The following is a 21,918-nucleotide window of genomic DNA, read 5'->3' on the forward strand; positions in this document are numbered from 1 at the left end:
TAAATGAATTAACACTTGCTGAATATGAACATGAAAAAAATCTTTGTAAAAGGTTAACAATGAACAATTATTATAAAATTCCTAAAAAACATTTTAAGATAGGTGTCTCTGGCATTATTAGACACAAAAATACTTACAGTTTGATAATATGAGGATGACGAAAGAGTTTTAGATTTTGAATTTCTCGTTTTATTTTTCCAACAACATCTAAACTGCGAATCTTCTGTCTATTTAAGATTTTAACTGCCACTTTATGGCCTGTTAATTGATGTTCTCCAACTAAAGAAAAGAAAAAGGAAAAAAAATGTGCTATCATATCAACATAATCATTTATTCATGCTTCCTTCCATTGTGCCCTAAACTTCTTTACTCATATATACCATCTTTATATCCCTTGTACAAAACTACAGTTCTTTTTACTTCTGTTTCTTCTATTAGAGTATGCACTATTTGAGGACAGAAACTGTATCTTAGTCATCTCTGTATCTTTTGCACCTAACAGAGATGTTCATATTTGTGAAATATTTGTGAAAATGATTACTGAATTCTATATTCTTACTAAAAACATAATCAATTTTAGAACATTGTTTGGACAGGAGAGAACTCACCGTTTCATTAATCTCTTTGTTCTCTTCTTCTGTTTAATGCCAGTCATTGTATTACAGAAGAATAAATAGTGTAATAAATCAAAAATTCACAGTAATCACTATTTCAACAGAGAATTCACACCTAGCCCTTTTTTGTGCCTTTTTCATAAAGTCCTCTTATTTTCCCCCTACTTGATGGAATCTCTATCTCTTTCAAACTTATAGTATGTTTATAAAACTCATGTGTCATTTACCATTTTTAATCTTTTATAAACATTTGCGTTTGTGACAAATCACATGACCTGAGCTATTAGCTCATACTCTCCTTGGACAAGATGACCAGTGCTCATCTGAATCTCTCAGGAAGCATATGTGCACAGTGCTTTGTACACAGAGGTGCTAAATCGATATATTCTATGATAAATATAGTCATTCAGTTTTTTCATATAACACATTCATGGCATCCACACTAACAGTGATATCTTTAAATACTGTTCAGGTGAAAAATCCCTCAGTTGGGGAACAAATTTGTCAGCTACCTCTCCCATTTTCCTCAATTCTATTCTAATCTTTCACTATTCTCCTCAAAACATCTATCTAACCCTCCTTTCAGTGACAAACACCCTTTTTATTTCTTTAGAGAACATGGAAGTCATTTGGAGTGACTTTCTCTATCTTTTATTTATTTTGAGACAGGGTATTGTTTTGTTATCCAGGCTGGAATGCAGTGGTGTGAACATAGCTCACTGCAGCCTCAACCTCCTGGGCTCAAGTGATCCTTCTGACTCAGCCTCCCCAGTAGCTGGGACTACAAGAATGTGCCAGCATCCCCAGCTAATTTTTCTTTAAATCTTTGTAGAGATGGGGTCTCACCACGTTGCTCAGGCTGGTCCTGAACTCCTGGGCTCAAGTGATCCTCCTGCCTCAGCCTCCCAAAGTGCAGGGATTACAGGTGAACCCCAATTTCCTCTATCTTAAAGGCTTACTTCTATCCACATCCCTCCTCCTATTCAAAGCCAGTCTCATCAACTTTGGCCTTGAACCCATCTTTTCTACACACTCCTCATAGTCAACCTTTTTTCTTTTCTAATAGCTATTTCTCTTAAGCCTATCCAAATCATATACCCTCCAAAACTTTTCCATTGATCCTGTATCTTCCTCTAGTTTCCAACTTGTCTCATTAAAATTTCTCAAAAGAGTAGTTACAGTAGTTACATTTATTGCCTTCTTTTCCTCCCTTATCACCATCCCTAAATTCACAGCTATCTGGTTTCCACCTCCACTCTACGGATACCAAACGGTCACAAAATACCCATTAATTAACAAGCCATGGATACTTTTCAGTTCTCAGATTACTATAATCTCTATTTCATCAGACACCATACCTCTTTTTGGTGGTATTTCTCTCTCCTGTTTCTCCTACTAACTCTCAGATGGTTTCCTTTATGTCCTCTGCCTGTTCTTTGAAGGTTAGTGTCCCCAGGTTTCAAACCTAGGCCCAAGGTAGACCCTTATGTTATGTCATCCATCTCCCATAGTTTTAATTATCACCCATATGCCAGTGACCTCTGTCCCTCCTTTAAATTCGTATTTCAAGATTAATATCCCACAAACAGCTCAAGTTCAACACATTCAAAACTAAATTCAAGGGCCGGGCATGACAGCTCATGCCTGTAATCTCAGCACTTTGGGAGGCCGAGGCAGTTGGTTCACTTGAGCCCAGGAGTTCGAGACCAGCCTGGGCAACATGGCAAAACCCCATCTCTACTAAAAATAAAAAATTAGCTGGGTGTGGTGGCACATGTCTATAGTCCCAGCTACTTAGGAGGGTGAGGAAGGAGGATCCCTTGAGCCTGGGAGGCGGAGGTTGCAGTAACCCAAGATGGTGCCACCGCAATACAGCGTGGGTGACAGAGTGAGATCCTGTCTCTAAAAAAACGAAAAACAAAAACAAAAAAACCATATTCAGCATTCTCCTCCTCTTCTTCACCAAACTTGTGTCTTCTATTTCACTTGGTAGCACATAGCATATATGCTACAAATGAAAAAGTCAACTGATATAATCTCCTAAATATTTCTTGGAGTCATATTTTAACTCGTTTTGAGAAAAACATTAATAATGATGACAAAAGTGACCATTAATGACATTTATTGTTTATTATGTACTAAGCTTTATTCTAAGTGCTAGCTTCCCTGCTCTCTCAACTCTATGAAGTATTATTACCCTCCAGTGTATAGATGAGAAACCTGAGGCACAGAGGAGCTAAATAAGTCACCCGAGGTCACACAGTAAGTGATGGCACAACATCTGACCTGGGCTGTCTGACTTCAGAGCCAGCATAACTGCCACACAGTAATATCCTCAGTCAGAGTACTCCAAACATGTAATGCGATGACCTAGGAAGAACTGAGTTTCTGTCGCTGGAGATTATTTTTATCTTAATAACTTTTGCAAACTGTAAATTATGTCAAAAAATTTAACAAAGCTTGAAAGTTACTTTCTCAGCATATAAAACAAACAAAGTGAGACATATCAAGTTCAAGCAATATAACTTGCTAACATTTCAAAATATGTTTCCAGGACTCCAGAAAAACCTTACCGATTTCTAGGAACTTTCTATTCAATTAAAATAAGCTAAATGGTTTCTTGATACCTGGGTAGTTTATTACTCATCTTTGGGAATTTTATAAGACCCAAACACCTTGCCAGGGTGGTCTAACAAATACGTCTCTCTCCTTAAATCCCTGATAGCCTCAATGAAATAATTAGCACTGAAATCTCTACAATGGGGATTTAGCCTTTTTTGCCTAATAACGCCATAATTGGCACTTAACCATAATTAAATCAAAACCTAACCACATTCCACCTGAAAGCTGAATGAATGTTCCTGAAAATCTTGTAATAAATACAGATTTAAGGTCAAGAATTTCTTCTATGTATATTACAGATATAAACTTTTCTTTGTGTAAATCAAAACAAAAGAAATGAAAAGGCTTGGATGCCTCAAAGTTTTATTACCATTCATTTATTCAATCTCAAAACATTTGCCAAGCATATGCAAGAAACACTGATCATAGACACATGAGAAGAGATTTTTTAATATGCCTCCAAGTTTTGGGGGGTGGGGGGGGACAGCAATAAATAAACTGAAATAAATCTTGTACAGTATTACATCTGCCTGAAGACTGTCAGATATACCATATTTGTAAAGAGTAGATGAGAAATAAAATTATAAAAACACCAATAATAAATAATCTTGCCATAATTTATCATGTATATACATAAATATCCAGATCAATACCTACTTTGACAGGAGCAATTAGAAACATTCATCTGTTGAACAACGATTTAATGAAGGCCTACTCAAGTAAGTAGCTATACCAATTACATTACACTGCTGGTTGTCCCCCAATATCTTCTGCATCTTTCTTTCTCCCATACATGAAACTCCCAAATTACAACTGAGTACATGGCTACCCAGCGTACAGCCTGCATCTTAGCCTCTCTTGTAACTATTAATAGATGTGGCCACATGAGTATGTTCCAGCCAATGAGATATAAAGCAGAAATGTCCCTGGCAACTTCTTCCTCATCCCTTCCTTCATCCTGAAGCCTAGAATGATCAAAGCCACCATTTTGCACCTCAAGACCAGACATTAAGAAGGGGAGAGCAACAGAAAAGAGAAAACCATATTTTTGACACCATCAGACATAACAACAGTCTACATCACCTGCTCAGACTTTTACAAGACAGCAAAATACTGCTATTTGTTTAAGCCATTCTTATTTTGGATATTTCTGTCACTCAAAGCCGAATCTAAATAATACATTATTTAGAATATTTTAAAACTCAAAAAGTTTGGAATCTAGTTCAAACTTCCAATTTTGCTGAGTAACCATATATGAGTTGATGGAAATGAATTTTAATTTATAGTCCACACAATTTTTTGGATTAAAAAGTTTAAGAGCTCTACAAAATTATCACCCATTAGTGGTTCATTTTGTTTTTCCTAAATTTTAGCCAAAATACACAAAATACTCTCTAAAGCTATGGAATTTTAAGAGGGGAAAAATCCACACTCACCCAAACTATGCCTTTTATATTTTACGTTTGATAAGGTGAAGAATTTTCACACAGAAGGAATTAAACTGATTTATGTTGTTCCAAAAGGCAGAACTGGGAACAGTCAATAGACTTTCCTTCAACTAACAGACTTGTCTGATCCATGAAGCCTCCCCTAAACTTGCTTTTCACCACTCTGGTCTATACTGAAAATTTCATTTTTTAAGGTAACTACTATATGCTGAATATACTTTCTTTTCCACCAGATGTATAACGCAAACATTTATTTGATTCTCAGTTCATCTCTCAATGCTAGATGGGATGGGGTCAGAGGCCAGATCCCTTGTGTCTTCGCCTATTGTCAGGAACACAGATGCTGGCAATAATAAGCCAGGAAATAGGGCTGGCTAAAAATTTGCAGAGAGGTTAAGAATTTGCCCATGGTCACTCAACTAGTAGGTGAGTGACCATGGTAGATCCCAGTAGGCAGGGCTGGGATTTAAACCCAAGCAGAATGTCCCCAAAATCAGCACTTTTTTTTTTTTTTTGAGACAGTCTGTCACCCAGGCTGGAGTGCAGTGGTACAATCTCAGTTCACTGCAACCTCCGCCTCCCGGGTTCAAGTGATTCTCCTGCCTCAGCCTCCCAAGTAGGTGGAATTACAGGCGCGCACCACCACACTTGGCTAATTTTTGTATTTTTAATAGAGACAGGGTTTCACCATGTTGGCCAGGCTGGTCTGGAACTCCTGACCTCAGGTGATCTGCCTGCCTTGGCCTCCCAAAGTGCTGGCATTACAGGCGTGAGCCACCGTGCCCAGCCAAAATCAGCACTCTTAATGCATCATCCAGTATTCAAACAGAGGAAGCTCAGCCATTTATCAGGATTATCATAAGATAAATTCCTGCATTAAATAACAGGTTGGAGTAGATCAAGGCTAATTCCCCTTCCAACTCTAAGACTTTTCTAACGATATCCCTGAGGATCATTCCACATTGAAAGGTATAAAGCTTTTAAGCCACTCCTGCCTCTTGATGATTTTGGTTGCCACTTTCTGGATGCTTTTCAGTTTTGACACATTTTTCTTTATATACAAGACACAGAACTTCACACAGCTGTGTTATACAGGTATAAATACACAATTGTTTTACACAAAGATTAAAAGTTTTCAAATTTCCAATATCATTCCCATATGAAGTCCAGCATTTTTTACCACAGGCAAGACATAGTTTCATAAGGCATAGTTTGGAACACTTCTGTATCTGTACATCATCCCATAGTAATTCATATCAGATACATCCTCATTCTATTTTAATATATTATATAGTTTAGGATATTATCATATCTAATTAAAACAAAAGGAACAATTAAAAAATAATTATTTGGAGCCTAAATTATAATCTATTTTTCTGCTAGGATCAAAGAAAAGAGTTGCCAAAATGTAAAGGCTATGGAAATACTGCATAATAATTTGAACTAGCCCAAAGAAAATGAAGCTTCAGTCCACAAAAAGAATCTAAGTACTTAATTTCACATGCTCCACTGGACAAAGTGCTGAAGGTGGTATTTCTTACACTCTAAAGAGTCCCTGACTGGTGTACAAAATTTGTTTTTAAGCTACTTTTTTGGTGCTTGAAAAGTTTTTCTTCTCTTTGGAATTGTGGCAATCATAGCGCTCCCAGAAAGTTATTAGTCTATATAATAAGTAAAATCAAGTCTATCATCGTATTTTATCTAAATAAATAAAATCAAGCCTACCATTGTATTACCATAGCTTAAAAAGTTTCTTAGAACTTTTCGGACATATTTGGGGTGGTCTGACTTAAAATTTAGACTAAAAAAAAATGTGCACTAAGTCCTTCAGGAGGGTCTCCAAGTGAAGGCACAAGAGAGACTATCAAGAAATGGATATCATCCTTCAGGGTGTCTACAGAAGTCAATTTATAAGCCAGATTTGTAGCAGGGGTTATTTAATGACAGTTAATTATTCTTTCTCACAAATCTGTGAGGGATACCTAGCAGGTGTGTATCTATCTGTATATATACATGTTTAACATTTTATATACATTGTTTCATTTAAGCTTTTAATGACTGTATGAGGAAATTTTATAGATGTGGAAACTAAGACTTAGAGAAATTCAAACTGACTAGTAATGGACAAAATCAGTATTTAAATCCAGATCTATCTGACTCTAAAGCCTATGTTCTTAATGATTATACTATAATGCAATCTGTGGTTACCCAAAGAAAGATTTAACTCATAATATATAAAATAATGCTATTGTATTAAAGGTATTATAGAATGTATTAATACACACCATATGTAATAACAATTTGGGTTTGGGAGAAGTGACACTTAGAATTCCAAGTTTAGATGCTAGAGATACAGCCTTCCAGTTAGAGTGGCATTTTTGGCTACCAGTTACAATGTTCCCCTCATGACCCTAAACAGTCTGACGGCCAGACCTTTAAATTGGCCCTAAGTTTAAGAAGTGGGGGAAAAAAACATTGGGGGAAAGAATGAATGAATTGAGGAACGAGCATAGATAAGTTTTGGCTCTGATGGAAAGCATGTGTATCAGTCCTCAGCCAGCTCCACTATCTTATTTTCTGTAGACCCTGAATTAGAAACACTTCTCTTTCCACTAATTGCTTTTGACCAAAGTGTCCATACGTTATGAAATACTTTAGTAGTAAGAAAGATTAGTCTTCTGTATACCCTGTAATTACAGGTAAGGCAAGCTGATTGAAATGAAAAGCAAGGGGAAGATTCAAGAATTTTGTACGATGGTGTTGGACAGAAGCTCTGGGAGTCAGGACAAATTATGTTACCATATAGAACGGAGGCTCCACTGATATTGGGAAGCGGAAACCCATTCTATACTCATAGCATGTTATGCACCTAATTGGAAAATTGGAGTAAGAAGGTAATCAGAATGGTTGAATATTAAAGGACTTCATATAGTGCTATAGGTATACACATAGTATTTATATAATACATATATATGTCTCTGCCTGTCTTTCCTGTATCATCATTCACTATTCCCTCACCTCAAATGTTATACTTCAGTCATTTAGAACTATTTGGGACTTCCCATAAGGACTGTGCTTTCTCTCATTTTCAGAGCCAACACATGCCCAGTTTATGATAAGCATTCAGCAAATTTCAGTTGAACTGTATTCAATGGAATAAATAAATGCCATTAAATATGTGAACTATTTAAATTCCCATTCACCAAATCTCCAATGCATCACATGTCTATGTCTCATTTGTCTTTCAAATGAAGTGCCACCTTTCAATAAGCAATCCCTAACTAGTACCCCATTCCCCAACTCATTCCACCAACTCAACAGTCTGATTAAGTGATGTTCTAATGTAATCCCACAGCTCCTCTTCCTGGTGGCTCTTAACATCAAGTGCTGTAATTACCTACTTTGCTGTTGTTACTGATCTCCTTTATGGTGGCTAGCTCTTTCATAACAGGGTCTGTGTCTCATTTATCATTGATCCTTGGCATCTGGCACAGTACCTAACACATAACTAACACTCAGTAACTATTTATTTACTGTATGGAAAAAAAATGCATGACTAACTCTAATATTTCGGGCACATGAATATATGATACAGGCTTCATAATCTACTAGTATTGCTGCTTTAGAATATGAGGTGTATGTAAGTTCGGTGTGCTAATCACTCTCATATCTGAGCAAACCAACAAATACCTATCAAAAGGGAGTTATTATCTATATATTCCAAGTCCTAAAGAATCCTATGTAGTACTGCATTCCAGAAGCTTCTAAATATGGAAAAGAATCAGAAGAAAAAATAATAACCATCTGCACCAGAACTACAATTTACTCAAGGTCTGGGCATTACAAAAGAAGGTATATGTCTCACAGGAAAACAGATTTAGAAAAGAGGAGATCTAGATAGTCAATAAACATGAAAAGGTGCTCAATATCATGGGTCATCAGAGAAAAGTAAATTAAGACCACAATGCAATACAATACCATAATATACTCACCAGAATAGCACAATAAAAAAGATAGACAATGCCATGTATTAATCAAGAAATAGAGCAACTGGAACTTTTATATGTTGCTGGAGGGAATGTAAATTAGTGCAAACACTTGGGAAAACAATAAATTGATGCAAAATGCATAACTACTAAAACTGAACATGTATATACTCTAAGACTCAGCGATTTCACTCCCAAGTATTATAACCAATGGAAATGCATAAATTAAAAGTGCTCAAGTGCTTTGAAGTATTTACAAGAAGCTTTCAATGCTGCTAACCTATGTACTTAAACTTTAGGTAGCAAAGATCTAAGAAATGGAAAGAAAAGTACTCATACATTGTACTTTAGAAAGGTACTAGCTAGGCCGGGTGCGGTGGCTCACGCCTGCAATCCCAGCACTTTGGGAGGCCAAGGTGGGCGGATCACTTGAGCTCAGGAGTTTGAGACCAGCATGGCAAACATGGTGAAACCCTGTCTCTACTAAAAATACAAAAACTAGCTGGGTGTGGCGGTGGGCGCCTGTAATCCTAGCTACTCAGGAGGCTGAGGCAGGAGAATCATTTGAACCGGGGAGGCGGAGGTTGCAGTGAGCCAAGACTGTGCCACTGTACTCTGGCCTGGATTTTTTTTTGGACTCTGTCTCAAAAAAAAAAAAAAAAGATAGGAACTAGCTAGAGTGGGTATCCAAGGCAGGAAAGACCAGACAATTCTGGGGCCTAAAAGATAAAGCAATTGAGGAAAGGTAGTTATGATATCAATAGAAAACAGGTAATTCTGAAAGGCAGATAATAATAATGGTAATGCGTGCCTCATACTTACCAGGCTGTTTGTATGTATGTGTGTACATATATATATATATATGTGTGTGTGTGTGTCTGTATGTGTGTATATACACATATACACATGCATGCATGTGTTTGTATGTATATATATATGCATTAAGCACTTTATTTTTTTTTTAATTTAAATTCTACAAGAGTTCTTGTAGAAGAGAAAACCCAGGCTCACAGAGTTTAAGACACTTAACCAAAATGCATATAAGCAATCAATTTTGGAGCTGTGATTCAAAGCTATATCTTGCTATCTTCAAAGCAAGTCTCAAGGGGAAAAAAAATTTGCTCTCTTTGCACTTCCTAAGAGTCCTGAACAGTCCTATTGCTACTGTTAAAAATACACCAGAAACTGCACACACAAACATGCATGTAAAAAAAGATCAAAATATTTTTAAAGTAAAAAATAACTTATTAAATATAAACAAGTAAATATTAGACCAGAAACAACATCTGAACTAAAAAGAAAAATATTTAAAAAATCAAAAAATTCATGGAAATGCACATTATGAAAAAACTATGCATGGATATCAAAAAACTTTTGTACCAAAATAAACTATTACATGTCTGAACAGGATCTAGTTTGAGGTACTAAGAAGGATAAGCATCAGTTTGAAAAGAGTCCCTATTAAAGCAACATGAATTCTGCTAATGTTAAAGCAAAAACAAACATCAAATTTATATCGAAGCATTAACGGAAGTATGGTGAAATCATTGAGGCCTTACGAAAAGTTTATGGGAACAACGACTCAAAGAAATCAGCAGTTTACAAATAGGTAATTCGTTTTAAGAAGGGACAAGAAGAGTTTTTTGTTTTGTGTTGAGGCAGGGTCTCACTCTGTTGCCCAGGCTGGAAGGCAGTGATGCAATCACTGTTCCCTGCAACCCTGACCTTCTGTGTCAAGTGATTCTCCCACCTCAGCCTCCAGAGAAACTGTAACTATAGGCGTGCACCACTATGCTCAGCTAATTTTTTATTTTTTGTAGAGACAGGGTCTTGCTATGTTGCCAAAGCTGGTCTCAAACTCCTGGGCTCAAGCGATCTTCCTACCTCTGCCTCTTAAAGTGCTGGGATTACAGGGGTTAGCCACCATGCTTGGCTCACAAGATGATTTTGAAGATGAAGCCCATAGCAGCAGACCACCCTCACAGATTTGGAAGAAAAAAAATTAATATCGTTCATGCCTTAATTGAAAAGGACAGGCAGAAATGATAGCCGAAATCACAGGCATCTCAATCGATTTAGTTTGACACAACTCTGCCTAAAAAGTTAAAGTTGAGCAAACATTCCACTCAATGGGTGTCAAAACTGTTGCACTCAGATCAGCTGCAGACAAGAGCAGAGCTCTCAATGGAAATTTTAAATAGGTAGCATCAATATCCTGAAGCATTTCTTCGAAGAGTTGTAATAGGAAATGAAACATGGCTTTTCCAATATGATCCTGAAGACAAAGCACAGTCCAGACAATGGCTACCAAGAGGTGGAAGTGGTCCAGTTAAAGCACAGTGTACTAGTGAAGAGCAAATGTGGGCTAGGCGCAGTGGCTTACACCTGTGAATCCCAACACTTTGGGAAACAGGGGCGAGAGGATCACTTGAGCCCAGGAGGACGAGACCAGCCTGGCAACATAGCAAGACCCTGTCTCTTCAAAAATATTGTTTAAAATGACCCAAGTGTGGTGGCACAGGCCTACAGTCTCAGCTACTCAGGGGGCTGAGACAAGAGGATCACTTGAGTTCCAGGCTGCAGTGAGCTATGATTGTGCCACTGCCCTCCAGCCTCAGTGCCACAAAGACCTTGTCTCTTAAAAAACAACAAACAAAAAACAGAGCAGAGTTCATGGCAACAGTTTTTTGGGATCTTCAGGCATTTTGTTTATTGACTCCCTGGAGGGCCAAGGAACAACAACATGTGATTATTAGAGTGTTTTGGGAAAGTTAGCCAAAACTTTAGCAGAAAAACTCCCATAGAAAGCTTCACTAAAGAGTCCTTCTCCACTATGACAATGCTCCTGCTCATTCCTCTCATCAAACAAGCGCAATTTGCATGAATTTTCAAGGAAAATCATTAGGCATCCACCTTACAATTCTGATTTGGCTCCTTCTGACTTTGTTTCTTAATATTAAAAAAAAAAAAACCTTTAAAACAAACCCATTTTCTTTTAGTTATTCATGTAAAAAAGACTACACTGACATGGTTAAACTCTCAGGACCAAAAGTTCTTTAGGAATGGACTAAATGGCTGCTATCATTGCTTACAAAAGTGTCTTGACCTTGATGGCATTTATGCTAAAAAATAAAGTTGGCCGGGCATGGTGGCTCATGCCTGCAATCAATCCTAGCACTTTGGGAGGCCAAGGCAAGAGGATCACATGAGCTCAAGAGTTTGAGACCAGCCTGGGCAACATAGTGAGACCTCATCTGTATTTAATTTTTTTTAAAAAATCATCTCTATTTAATTAAAAAATTGAAATTAAAATTAAAAATTAAAAATGTTTATATTTTTTATTTTTATCTTTTAATTCCATTTTTCCACGAATTTTTGAAGTGCTGTCATATCTTTTTCTCAAAGATATATAGTCCCAAATATAATTTGATGGTTCCTTTTTAATCAAAAGTTAAACTGCAGAAAAAAAGAGACTCTTCCTAAATTCAAGTTCTCGTAAATCTTTCATCTTTAGAAGACACTTTCACCTTAAGAAGGCACTTTCTAAATTATTTTGAACAACAAATGACTATATGTAAGACACACTTGCCTAGCAAATGTATCAATCCTTACTACATGGGAGAAAACTTCTGATGGAATCAGTAACAACAAAATAGATACTTATCAAGGATATGGTAATATGATAATTATCCCTGAAGAATTATTTCACACTTACAAATGTAGAATATCATTTTAAAGTCTTTTAAAGATTACTTTAAAAATTAGTATACTAAGTAGTTACAACATAGTGAAGGTTATAACTCAAAAAGACAAGTGAAAAAAGAAACCTGTGGTTGTAACATTATATTAGCAGGCACCTGTTATAGTATTGTGTATGGATTCAAAAGTATTGGATCTCAAACAACTTAAATAACAATAAATACGGTATTCTAGAAAGCCATGGTAGATAATTGAAAAAATATTCCCAGTAATGACAAGAATCTGAAATGTGAGAGTAGAAAAAAAACAATATTTCTAAAATAATATTTACATATATGGTTTTGAATTCACGTTTTCCTAAAATAATAAAAATAGAAAAAAGACATGTACAGGAATGTGTAAAATAGCATTAATCATAACAACCAAGATGTAAAAACTACCAAATTTCCATCAGTAATAGAATGGACAAATAATAGTATAGTCTGAATGCAATACTATATAGCAATGAGAATGAATTACAACTACATGCAATGACATGGATAGATCTCATAAACATAATCCCATGTAAAGAAGCCAGATACAGTAGAATTCTGTCTCTACAAAGTTCAAAAACAGGTGGAACTATCCATGGATAGTGGTTCCCATTGGTGGGGTGGAGGATGGAAACAAGGGGATATGGGACACAAGGGGACTTCTGGGAAACTGGTCATTTTCCATGTCTTTATCAAAGTGGTGGTTACATAGGTGGGTTCAGTTTGTGAAAATTTATTGAGAATTTACGTAAAAGATACCAGTACACTTTTGTATATGGAGTACAATAAAAAAATTAAGAATATTTGGAGGACACTATATACCTAAGCCATGACGAGCCAAGAGATCACACATGTATCTGCCAGTTGGGCCTCATGGGGTGGTCAGCAACCTTTACTCATTCATGTCAAGAGCCATAACTCTGGTGATCAGCAGCGTTATGTAATGCACATATGTTCTGACCCCTACCATCCCCAGACTCCTGCCAAAACAACGCAACGCTCCTTTCACCTTTGCCCATGGTGAAACAAAACAATCTCATTGCTCTTCTCCAAATTTCCTTTCCCTGAAAATCCTTTAAAGTTCTCTAAAGGATGGTTCTGACAAGGAAGCAAGAGACTTCCTTTCCTTTTTATCTACAACTTATTAAATAAGTACCATATTTATTAAATAGCACTTTACATACATATTTAATTCCCAAAACTCCCACAAGGTAAATATTATTATGCCCTATTTGCAAGTGAGCAAACTGGAAATTAGAAATCAGTGAGTGACAGGATGGTGTACCTGCCTCTAACGCCCAAGCTCAAAATTCACACAATTTTACCCTTCAATACTCAGGTTTCCTTGATTACAATGTATCAAGGGTGCTCACTTGCATGCTTAAGAGGATAAGCATTATCTCTAGCATTAGATTTGAGAAATGAGGTCACAGTGAAGGGATATAGTCTAGTAGTGATAGGCTAAGCAGGGAGGGACAATGCATGAAAATAATCAAGTATGGAGAATTGCTGTGTTCAGTTAGAGAGTGAGGCTGGGGTAGGGCTGTGGCCCTTGTATGGATCAGATACACTAAGGCTATTCATCGAGAGGTGCTGAAAAATCAAGAAAATAACACATGAACTGAAAGTCTTAAGAGTCTCTAAATCCCCTAATAAAATATGTAAAATGAACTTAAATGTTATTAAGAGAATGAACTTGTACATCCTTGAAGACTTTTTTCTCCTACTTGTTCTTACCCCATTAGTCTCCACGTTCATTTGCTCATTCATTCAACAAATATATTCTGAGTGTCTGATGTGTACTAGCCATTGCCTTGAATTGTGAAAATAAATGAAACTTGCCTTCTGGTGGAGAACATAAATAATAAACAAATATACAACATTATAGTTGTGCTTGGTGTGTTAGAAGACAAAAAATAAGGAAATTTTCTAACAGAAGAAACATAGTGATGTAACGATGATACATGAAGAAAGCAGAGTGACAAGATGACAGGAAAATGGGCTATTTTAAATAGATCAGGAAAGACTTACGAAAATAATTTATTTTAGTAAAGACTTGCTCTACACCTAACTTCTTTAATTATATGATATGCTGTATTCTGCTTTATTTATTTATTTAGAGACAGGGTCTCTCTTTGTCACATATGCTGGAGTGCAGTAGGACACTCACGGCTCTCGGCAGCCTCAACCTCCCAGGCCTAAGCGATCCTCCCGCCTCAGTTCCCCAAGTCGCTTGGACTACAGGCACGTGCCACCATGCCTGGCTAATTTTTGTGTTTCTTGTTGAGATGAGGTTTCGCCATTTTGCCCAGGCTGGTTCAAGGAATCCACCCGCCTCAGCCTCCCAAAGTGCTGGGATTACAGGAGTGAGATATGACACCTCTGCTTTATTTTTAAAATAAGTGTTTATATTGGCTTTAGATTGTAACTTTAAAATATTTCTTTAAAACTTTAATTTGTGCAGCAGCAATAGAAAGAAAAATAAATAAATCAAATATTTAATACCTTTTTTTTTTTTTGATACAGGGTCTTGTTCTGCCACCCAGGCTAGAGTGCAATGGCACGATCTCAGCTCACTGAAACCTCTGCTTCCCAGATTCAAGCAATTCTCCTGCCTCAGCCTCCCAAGTAGCTGGGATTACAGACATGCACCACCACGCCTAGCTCATTTATTCTATTTTTAGTAGAGACAGGGTTTTGCCATCTTGGCCAGGCTGGTTTTGAACGCCTGGCCTCTCATGTGATTCACCTGCCTCGGCCTCCCAAAGTGCTGGGATTACAGGCATGAGCCACCGTGCCCAGCCAATAAAATACTTCTTTAAAATTTAAGTTAATCTAGGATTCCACAGGAAAATCAACTTTATTTTTACATAATCATTTAAGATTAAAAAATAGAGTCAGGAAAACAGTTTACAGCCAAGCATGGTGGCTCATGCCTGTAATCCAAGCACTTTGGGAGGCCTAGGCAAGAGGATCGCTTGAAGCCAGGAGTTTGAGACCAGCCCTGGCAACACAGGAAGACGCCGTCTCTATAAAAAAATAAAATAAAATAAAAATTAGCCGGGCATGGTGGCACTCGCCTGTAGTCCCAGCCACTCAGAAAGAGGAGGCAGGAGTGGGTGTGATGGAGCATACCTGGAGTCCCAGCTACTGCGGAGGCTGAGGTTACAAGAATTGCTTGAGCCCGGGAGGCAGAGGTTGCAGTGAGCCAAGATCATGCCATTGTACTCCAGCCTGGCGGACAGAGGAAGATTCTGTCTCTAAAAAAAAAAAAAAAAAAGGAGGCAGGAGGATCACGGAGGATCACTTGAGCCCAGGAGTTGGAGACTACAGTGAACTATGATTGTGCCACTATACTCCAGCCTGGGTGACAGAGTGAGACCCAGACTCCAAAAAAAAAAAAAAAAAAATGGTGGGGGGAAAGAAAAAAAAAAAGGTCTACCAGCATAAATTATTTAACACTGTTGGAGAATGTATTAGCATTCAGTAGATTCTGCCAGCAACATTTATCCCAAAGCATCATAAACCATGCCCTCTCTTAGGTCTTTCCAACTCTGGTCCTTATGTGTCTATTTTCTTTTTGTCTCTCTTATTCCACATGCTTCATCTCCTTCTTACTCATCCTCCTTTATTTTCCTGTCTTCAGACAACTCCCCTTCCATTCTTATTAACCACCTCTGAATGTTTTCATGTTGACTACATAATTTTACATTCCATAAAATTTCTTTTTAAAGTAGAGTTGTGGAATGATTTAGAATTCTCTCTAAAACAAAACAAGAAACATGACCTGTGTTTTTTTCTCTAGAGCCCTCAGGTTTCATTTTCATGGCTACCCCAGATATTACAACATGTATCCTTAACTTCAGTCTAATAAAAATTTGTGTTTTTACATTTCCCAAACAAAGCAAGGGCTTTAGAACACTATAACTCTACTTTTTCTCATATCTTTTCTGTTCTTGCATTTCATTCCTACATATATTTTCAATCTCGCAAGATGATATTATTTTGTATAGTCAGTATCTATTTAGTTACCCACATACTTAGACTTTCCAACGCTCTTCATTTCTTTTTGTATTTATTCCTTCCACCTGGGGTCACTTTCTTTCTTCCTGAAAAATTGCCTTTGGTGTTCCCTTTACTATATGTCTTCTGTTGACAAGTTGTCTCAATTTATGTTTCCATAAAAATGCATTTTGCCTTCCTTCCTTCCTTCATTCATTCATTTATTTATTTTGAGATGGAGTCTTGCTCTGTCACCCAGGCTGGAGTTTTATTTATTTATTTATTTATTTATTTATTTATTTATTTATTTTGAGATGGAGTCTCGCTTTGTCATCCAGGCTGGAGTGCAATGGCACGATCTTGGCTCACTGCAACCTCTGCCTCCTGGGTTCAAGCAATTCTCCTGCCTCAGCCTCCCGAGTAGCTGGGATTACAGGTGTGTGCTACCACACCTGGCCAATTTTTGTATTTTTAGTAAAGACAGGGTTTCACCATGTTGGCCAGGCTGGTCTCAAACTCCTGACCTCAGGTGATCCCTGCCTTGCCCTCCCAAAGTGCTGGGATTACAGGCATGAGCCACCACGCCCAGCTTGCCTTTATTTTTGAAGAACATTTTTGCTGGGCATAAAATTATAGGCTGGCAGTTTGTTTCTTTCACCTCTTTGAAGGTAAAAAAACAATTCCATTCAATTTTTTCCTTGTTTTCACTGTTTCAGTTCAGAAGTCAACTTATTGTTGTCCCTTTGAAGATAATACACTTCTTCCCCGCTTCCCCCGCCCCAGCTGCTTTTAAGATATTCTCAACATTTTTTTCCCATTTCTGCAAGGATAAATACAGTCTACACTAGCATAAGGGAGGCTCAAGAAAAGGGAATTGGTTTAGACCAGTTGCGCAGTGGTATCTCTAGGAATGGTTTTCTTATATTTATTCTGCTTGGGGCTTCTAAATCTGTGGCTTGAGGCATTTAATCAGTTTTAGAATACTTTCTGCCATTATCTCTTCAAATGCTGCCTCTGCCCCATTCCCTTTGTCTTCTTCTGGAATCGTGTATTACCTGCTGTGTATGACCATCAGTGGTCTTGGATTCAAGATGACATTCATATCCCAGGATACAAAAGGTGGTAATGTTACATCAGTTTTACTTAGCTTTTTATGAGAAGTTAGGACAGAAACACAGAATGTCAGGATGGCATAATCAAAAACATCTTCATCAGAAGTCCTTAAAATATTCAGTTGCTACTTCCATGCCTCCTCATCACACAGGGGTACATGAAGTTGGGAAGCCCATATGAGTGGATACAGTATACTCCAGCATATACAAGCCTCAAACAAGAAATACTTCATATAATAAGCCCATTTTTGCAGCTTCTAAGCCTCCCATCAGGAAGTGCTTGAGTTTGAAGAGACACCTTAAAGGGAAACTGGAGGTCTGTTTCCCTATAAGTTTTATGCTGGTAGAAATGGTGAATAATGTAGTCTCTCAGGAGTATAACATGTCCATTCGTAGTCCTCCCAGTCCAAATGCAGTTAACCAATCACAGGTCATTTTTACAATAAATATTGTTGTTGGCAATAGAACTGATAAATCACATTTATCTTAGTCTATGTCCAGAGAAACTGTATTAAAAGAAGGCAAACCTGGGGTTACCGTTTTACAGAAAAAAAAAATGGAGGCTTGCAATTAACTTTTTCTATATAGATTCCAATAATACACGTATTAGACTTTTCACTGTTCTCATATGTGTCTTATACTTTCTTTTCATCCTTTTGTCTCTCTGCCTTTCAGTATGGATATTTTCTTCTGACCCATCATCTAATTCACTAATCCTCTCTTCAATGGAATCATCTTTAGATGCTATTAATCATCTAAAGGATAATTCAATTATTGTATTTTTTCAGTCCTAGAATTTCCTTTATTTTTCATAGATTTCAGTCCTCTGCTAATATTCTCCACTTTAAACAAAAGTATCAGTTATTTTAAATTCTGTGTTTGATATCTTTACTATCTGCATCCCCTACACACCTGTTTCTATTATCTTCACCCTGTCTCTTGGAATGCTGAACATTGTGTGTGAAAATCTGTAGAGGCTCTGATAGTTTTATTTTCCCCCAGAGAAGAAAGATAAGAGGCAGATCAATCTGAGATTAAGCTTATTCTAAGCAGGATATCCGTCTTCAGAGGGTTGCTACCAAAAACCCAACTGTTTATCAGACTCTCCTTGATAAACTGCAAACTCCAACTGTTGTCTCCCAAGACTCAAACTCTGCTTAGTTCTTCTGCCTTTTAGCCACTTCACATAGTCTGGATATTTGTCCTATCCAAATCTCACACTGAAATTTAATCTCCAATGTTGGAGATGGTGCCTAATGGGAAATGTTTGGGTCATAGAAGAAGATCCCTCATGAACAGATGAACACTGGCAAAAAATATTTTGCTTAAAATCCAGTATGACTAAACACAGCAAATACTTAATATATATTGATTGTATTATTCCATTAATTAAGGCTGGAAAAACTGGAATCAATTATGGATACCACATAGTTCCAACTTATACTCAAATACATTTAAAAAAAGAAAGAGCTGGGCATGGTGGCTCATGTCTATAATCTCAGCATTCTGGGAGGCCAATGTAGGTGGATCACTTGAGCCCAGGAGTTTGAGACTACCCTGAACAATACAGTGAGACTCTGTCTCTACAAAAAATATATATATATAAAATATACATATATTGTGAGAAACAGTAAAATAAATGTTTTAAAAAGAAAATGAAAATAACTTATATTGCCCAAGTAAAACAAGCATTTAAAAAAATAAGTATGGTATATTTAAAAATTTTAGAACTATTGTTTTATGACAGTCAGTTTAACTTACCTTATAATTCATTTATAATTTAGAAACTGAGATGTTGAATAAGAACACACTGTTCTTGTTTTAATAGTATATATAATCTGAAGAAAAATGACTCTGAAAAAACAAAGTATATTAATAACATACTAACATTCAGAGTAAGAGACATATAGCAAGATTTTATAAATTATCTTTAATCATATAAAAGGCTGTTTAAAAAGATCTAATGGCAAATTAAAAAGAGAATTATGAATATTTTAAAAACAAAGGTACCACCCAAAGAAATACATAAAATTTATCAGAGGCAAACACTGCCAAACATAAGACACCACTTAAGCAAGAATACTGTTCCCTTAAAGGGGTGAAGAAGGCTTCTATTATTAGCAGAGATAACTGCCTGAAATTCTTTCCTTAATAACACCATACTAAAAATAAAAAGGTTCATCACATTTCAAAATAAACACATTGCTTTTCATATGCACTTCAATCACTTCAATAACAGATAAAAATAAAAGCCCGATTTAAAGTTTACATTTCTCTTATATTTGTAGTTGATAAATATACTAGGTAGATTTGCTCTGATTTTTATAACATATTTAATGTTTTAAGGGTCTTGTGCCAGCCACTTACTCATTATCTCTTAAAGGATTTGAGATTAGATCTTCCTGCTAGGTCAAATTAAATTATCTGCTTGGCTTCAAAAATTATTAATACTTCCTCTACAAAATATTTTCCCTATCATTTAGGAAACCACAGGAATCTCAGAAGAATAAATGCGGTGGTATTATTATTACAAAGCAGTACCAAATGCTTTCAAGAAAGCTAACATGGACCACAAGGTACGTGGACATTTTGGGATGTTTTTACAAAAAGAAGCAAGATAAAGCATGGTTGTGTCAGCACGAAAAAGGGAGAAAGTTCATGGAACTGAGGTAATTACCTCAATATATGACCAAACTACAAAATCCTTTCTAATTTATATGGCTATGTTAAGAGAAAGTTTGGTAGAAAAGCATTTTTAGCTCAGAGTGTATTATCTGTATTGAAAATACATGTATAGCCTCAGTTTGGTTCTACTACAAGTGGACCATGACTTTAAAATGACCCATTCATACTAAATGCCTTCTGCTGCCCATACTTTCCCCCTTCCCAGCTTATGCCTCTTTCCTCCAAGAGTTTCTATGATGGATACCATGGGATCTGGAATACATACATACATATATATGTATGTATACAAAATATATATAATGTGTTTGTGCCTTCCACGTGATGTACAGGAGAGGGTGAAAAGTGAGCAGCTTCTAGAGAATTAGAGGTTTCTGAACATATTCATTTGCAGAAAGAAGATCAGAGTAAAACAAGACAGGAGGTAGTGAATTCTTCCCTCTCTCTCATCAATAAATTTCTGGTCACAGAACCAGATCACAGATTATTCTCATAGTTCAGCTAATTGTGGGTTTAAGTACATAATGGTGTCTACATACACAAAAGTATATAAGTACTTCTGAGTGCTTTTTCATCTATCTACATTTTCTCATGTACTTCTCACAACACTAGAAGAGAACATATGGTATTATTCCCTTTTTTACAGATTGAGTTTGACCACATAGCTGGTTTATGACAAAACGAAGGTTCCACACCAGGTCTTCTAAGTTCAACATACTACAGAAAGTACATATACTACATCATGTTGCCTTTGTGGACATACTCTGAAACTAGCTACCATTTATAACATTGTTTCCTATTTAAAATACCCTTTGAAAGTCAATCAACTAATTACATCAAATGAACAAAATCCATTCAGATATTAAGGACACAATTGAAAAATCATATAAATTATATATATATTTTTATATATTATATATATTTTTATATAGATGATTAAAATTACATATATGTATATATAATATTTATATATAAATATATATATAAAAATATATATAATATATAATATATATATAATATATACATAAAAATATATATAATATATATATATCAGCAAAAGAAACCTAAATAGCACATATTTACCTAATTGTTTGCGAGAATAATTCAACTGATTTTAATTCAATCATTAATCTAGTATTTGAGAAGAAACATAATTTCATTATTTGGAACCAATATTTAACACTTGTTTAGAATTTGCATAATTTCAAAAGTAAAATCAATTTACTGTGAATGTGTGTACATTCACTTTTATTTCACTATTACTTCCATTTCATTCTTATTTTATTCATCTTTCATATTTGGGAAAAAGCAAATTACATGACTTAGTCATAGAGGATATTGTTTTTAATATAAACATTAATAAGTATCATAAAGCACAGATAAAGTAGTCATTAAGAGCTTTCTTCAACCTAGGCAACCACAGAATAGGGGCAGATTACTAAACCTCTATCTCAGTGTTGGTGTGAGAACTGAAGGCATTTCAATGGAAAGTAAGTACTTTCTAACACTGGGCGCAGAATTTACCTACAATTGCCATGCATGTCACCATCTCCACAACAGTGTCATCTATCTGTACAGCATTTTATCTTTTCCAAAGCCATTTTATGTACCTCAACTCATTTGATCTTCATAACTATTCCAGAAGGTAGGCAGGACAAGTATGATCATTGCCATATTACGAAGGAGGAAACAAAGGCTCAGTGTCTAATGGTTTTTCCCAA

The 21,918-nt window shown here is 36.2% G+C and overlaps 1 protein-coding gene across 2 annotated transcripts in view; it reads right to left on the reverse strand.

The window, feature by feature from the left end:
* The window catches only part of PRKAA2 (protein kinase AMP-activated catalytic subunit alpha 2), a 66,818-nt gene that overhangs the window by 37,664 nt on the left and 7,236 nt on the right, over positions 1–21,918 (reverse strand). Inside the window, exons 1-2 of one of the 2 annotated variants that reach the window (XM_063724316.1) lie at positions 19,277–19,363; positions 138–279 (exon numbers count right to left, since the gene is read on the reverse strand). Coding sequence is in view for 1 of the 2 variants with exons in the window: in NM_001131701.2 (NP_001125173.1) it covers positions 138–279 (142 nt within the window). In the remaining variant the exon portion in view is untranslated. 2 annotated transcript variants of the gene reach the window in all.

Source organism: Pongo abelii, chromosome 1, assembly GCF_028885655.2.
Source record: "Pongo abelii isolate AG06213 chromosome 1, NHGRI_mPonAbe1-v2.0_pri, whole genome shotgun sequence".
NCBI lineage: Eukaryota > Metazoa > Chordata > Mammalia > Primates > Hominidae > Pongo > Pongo abelii.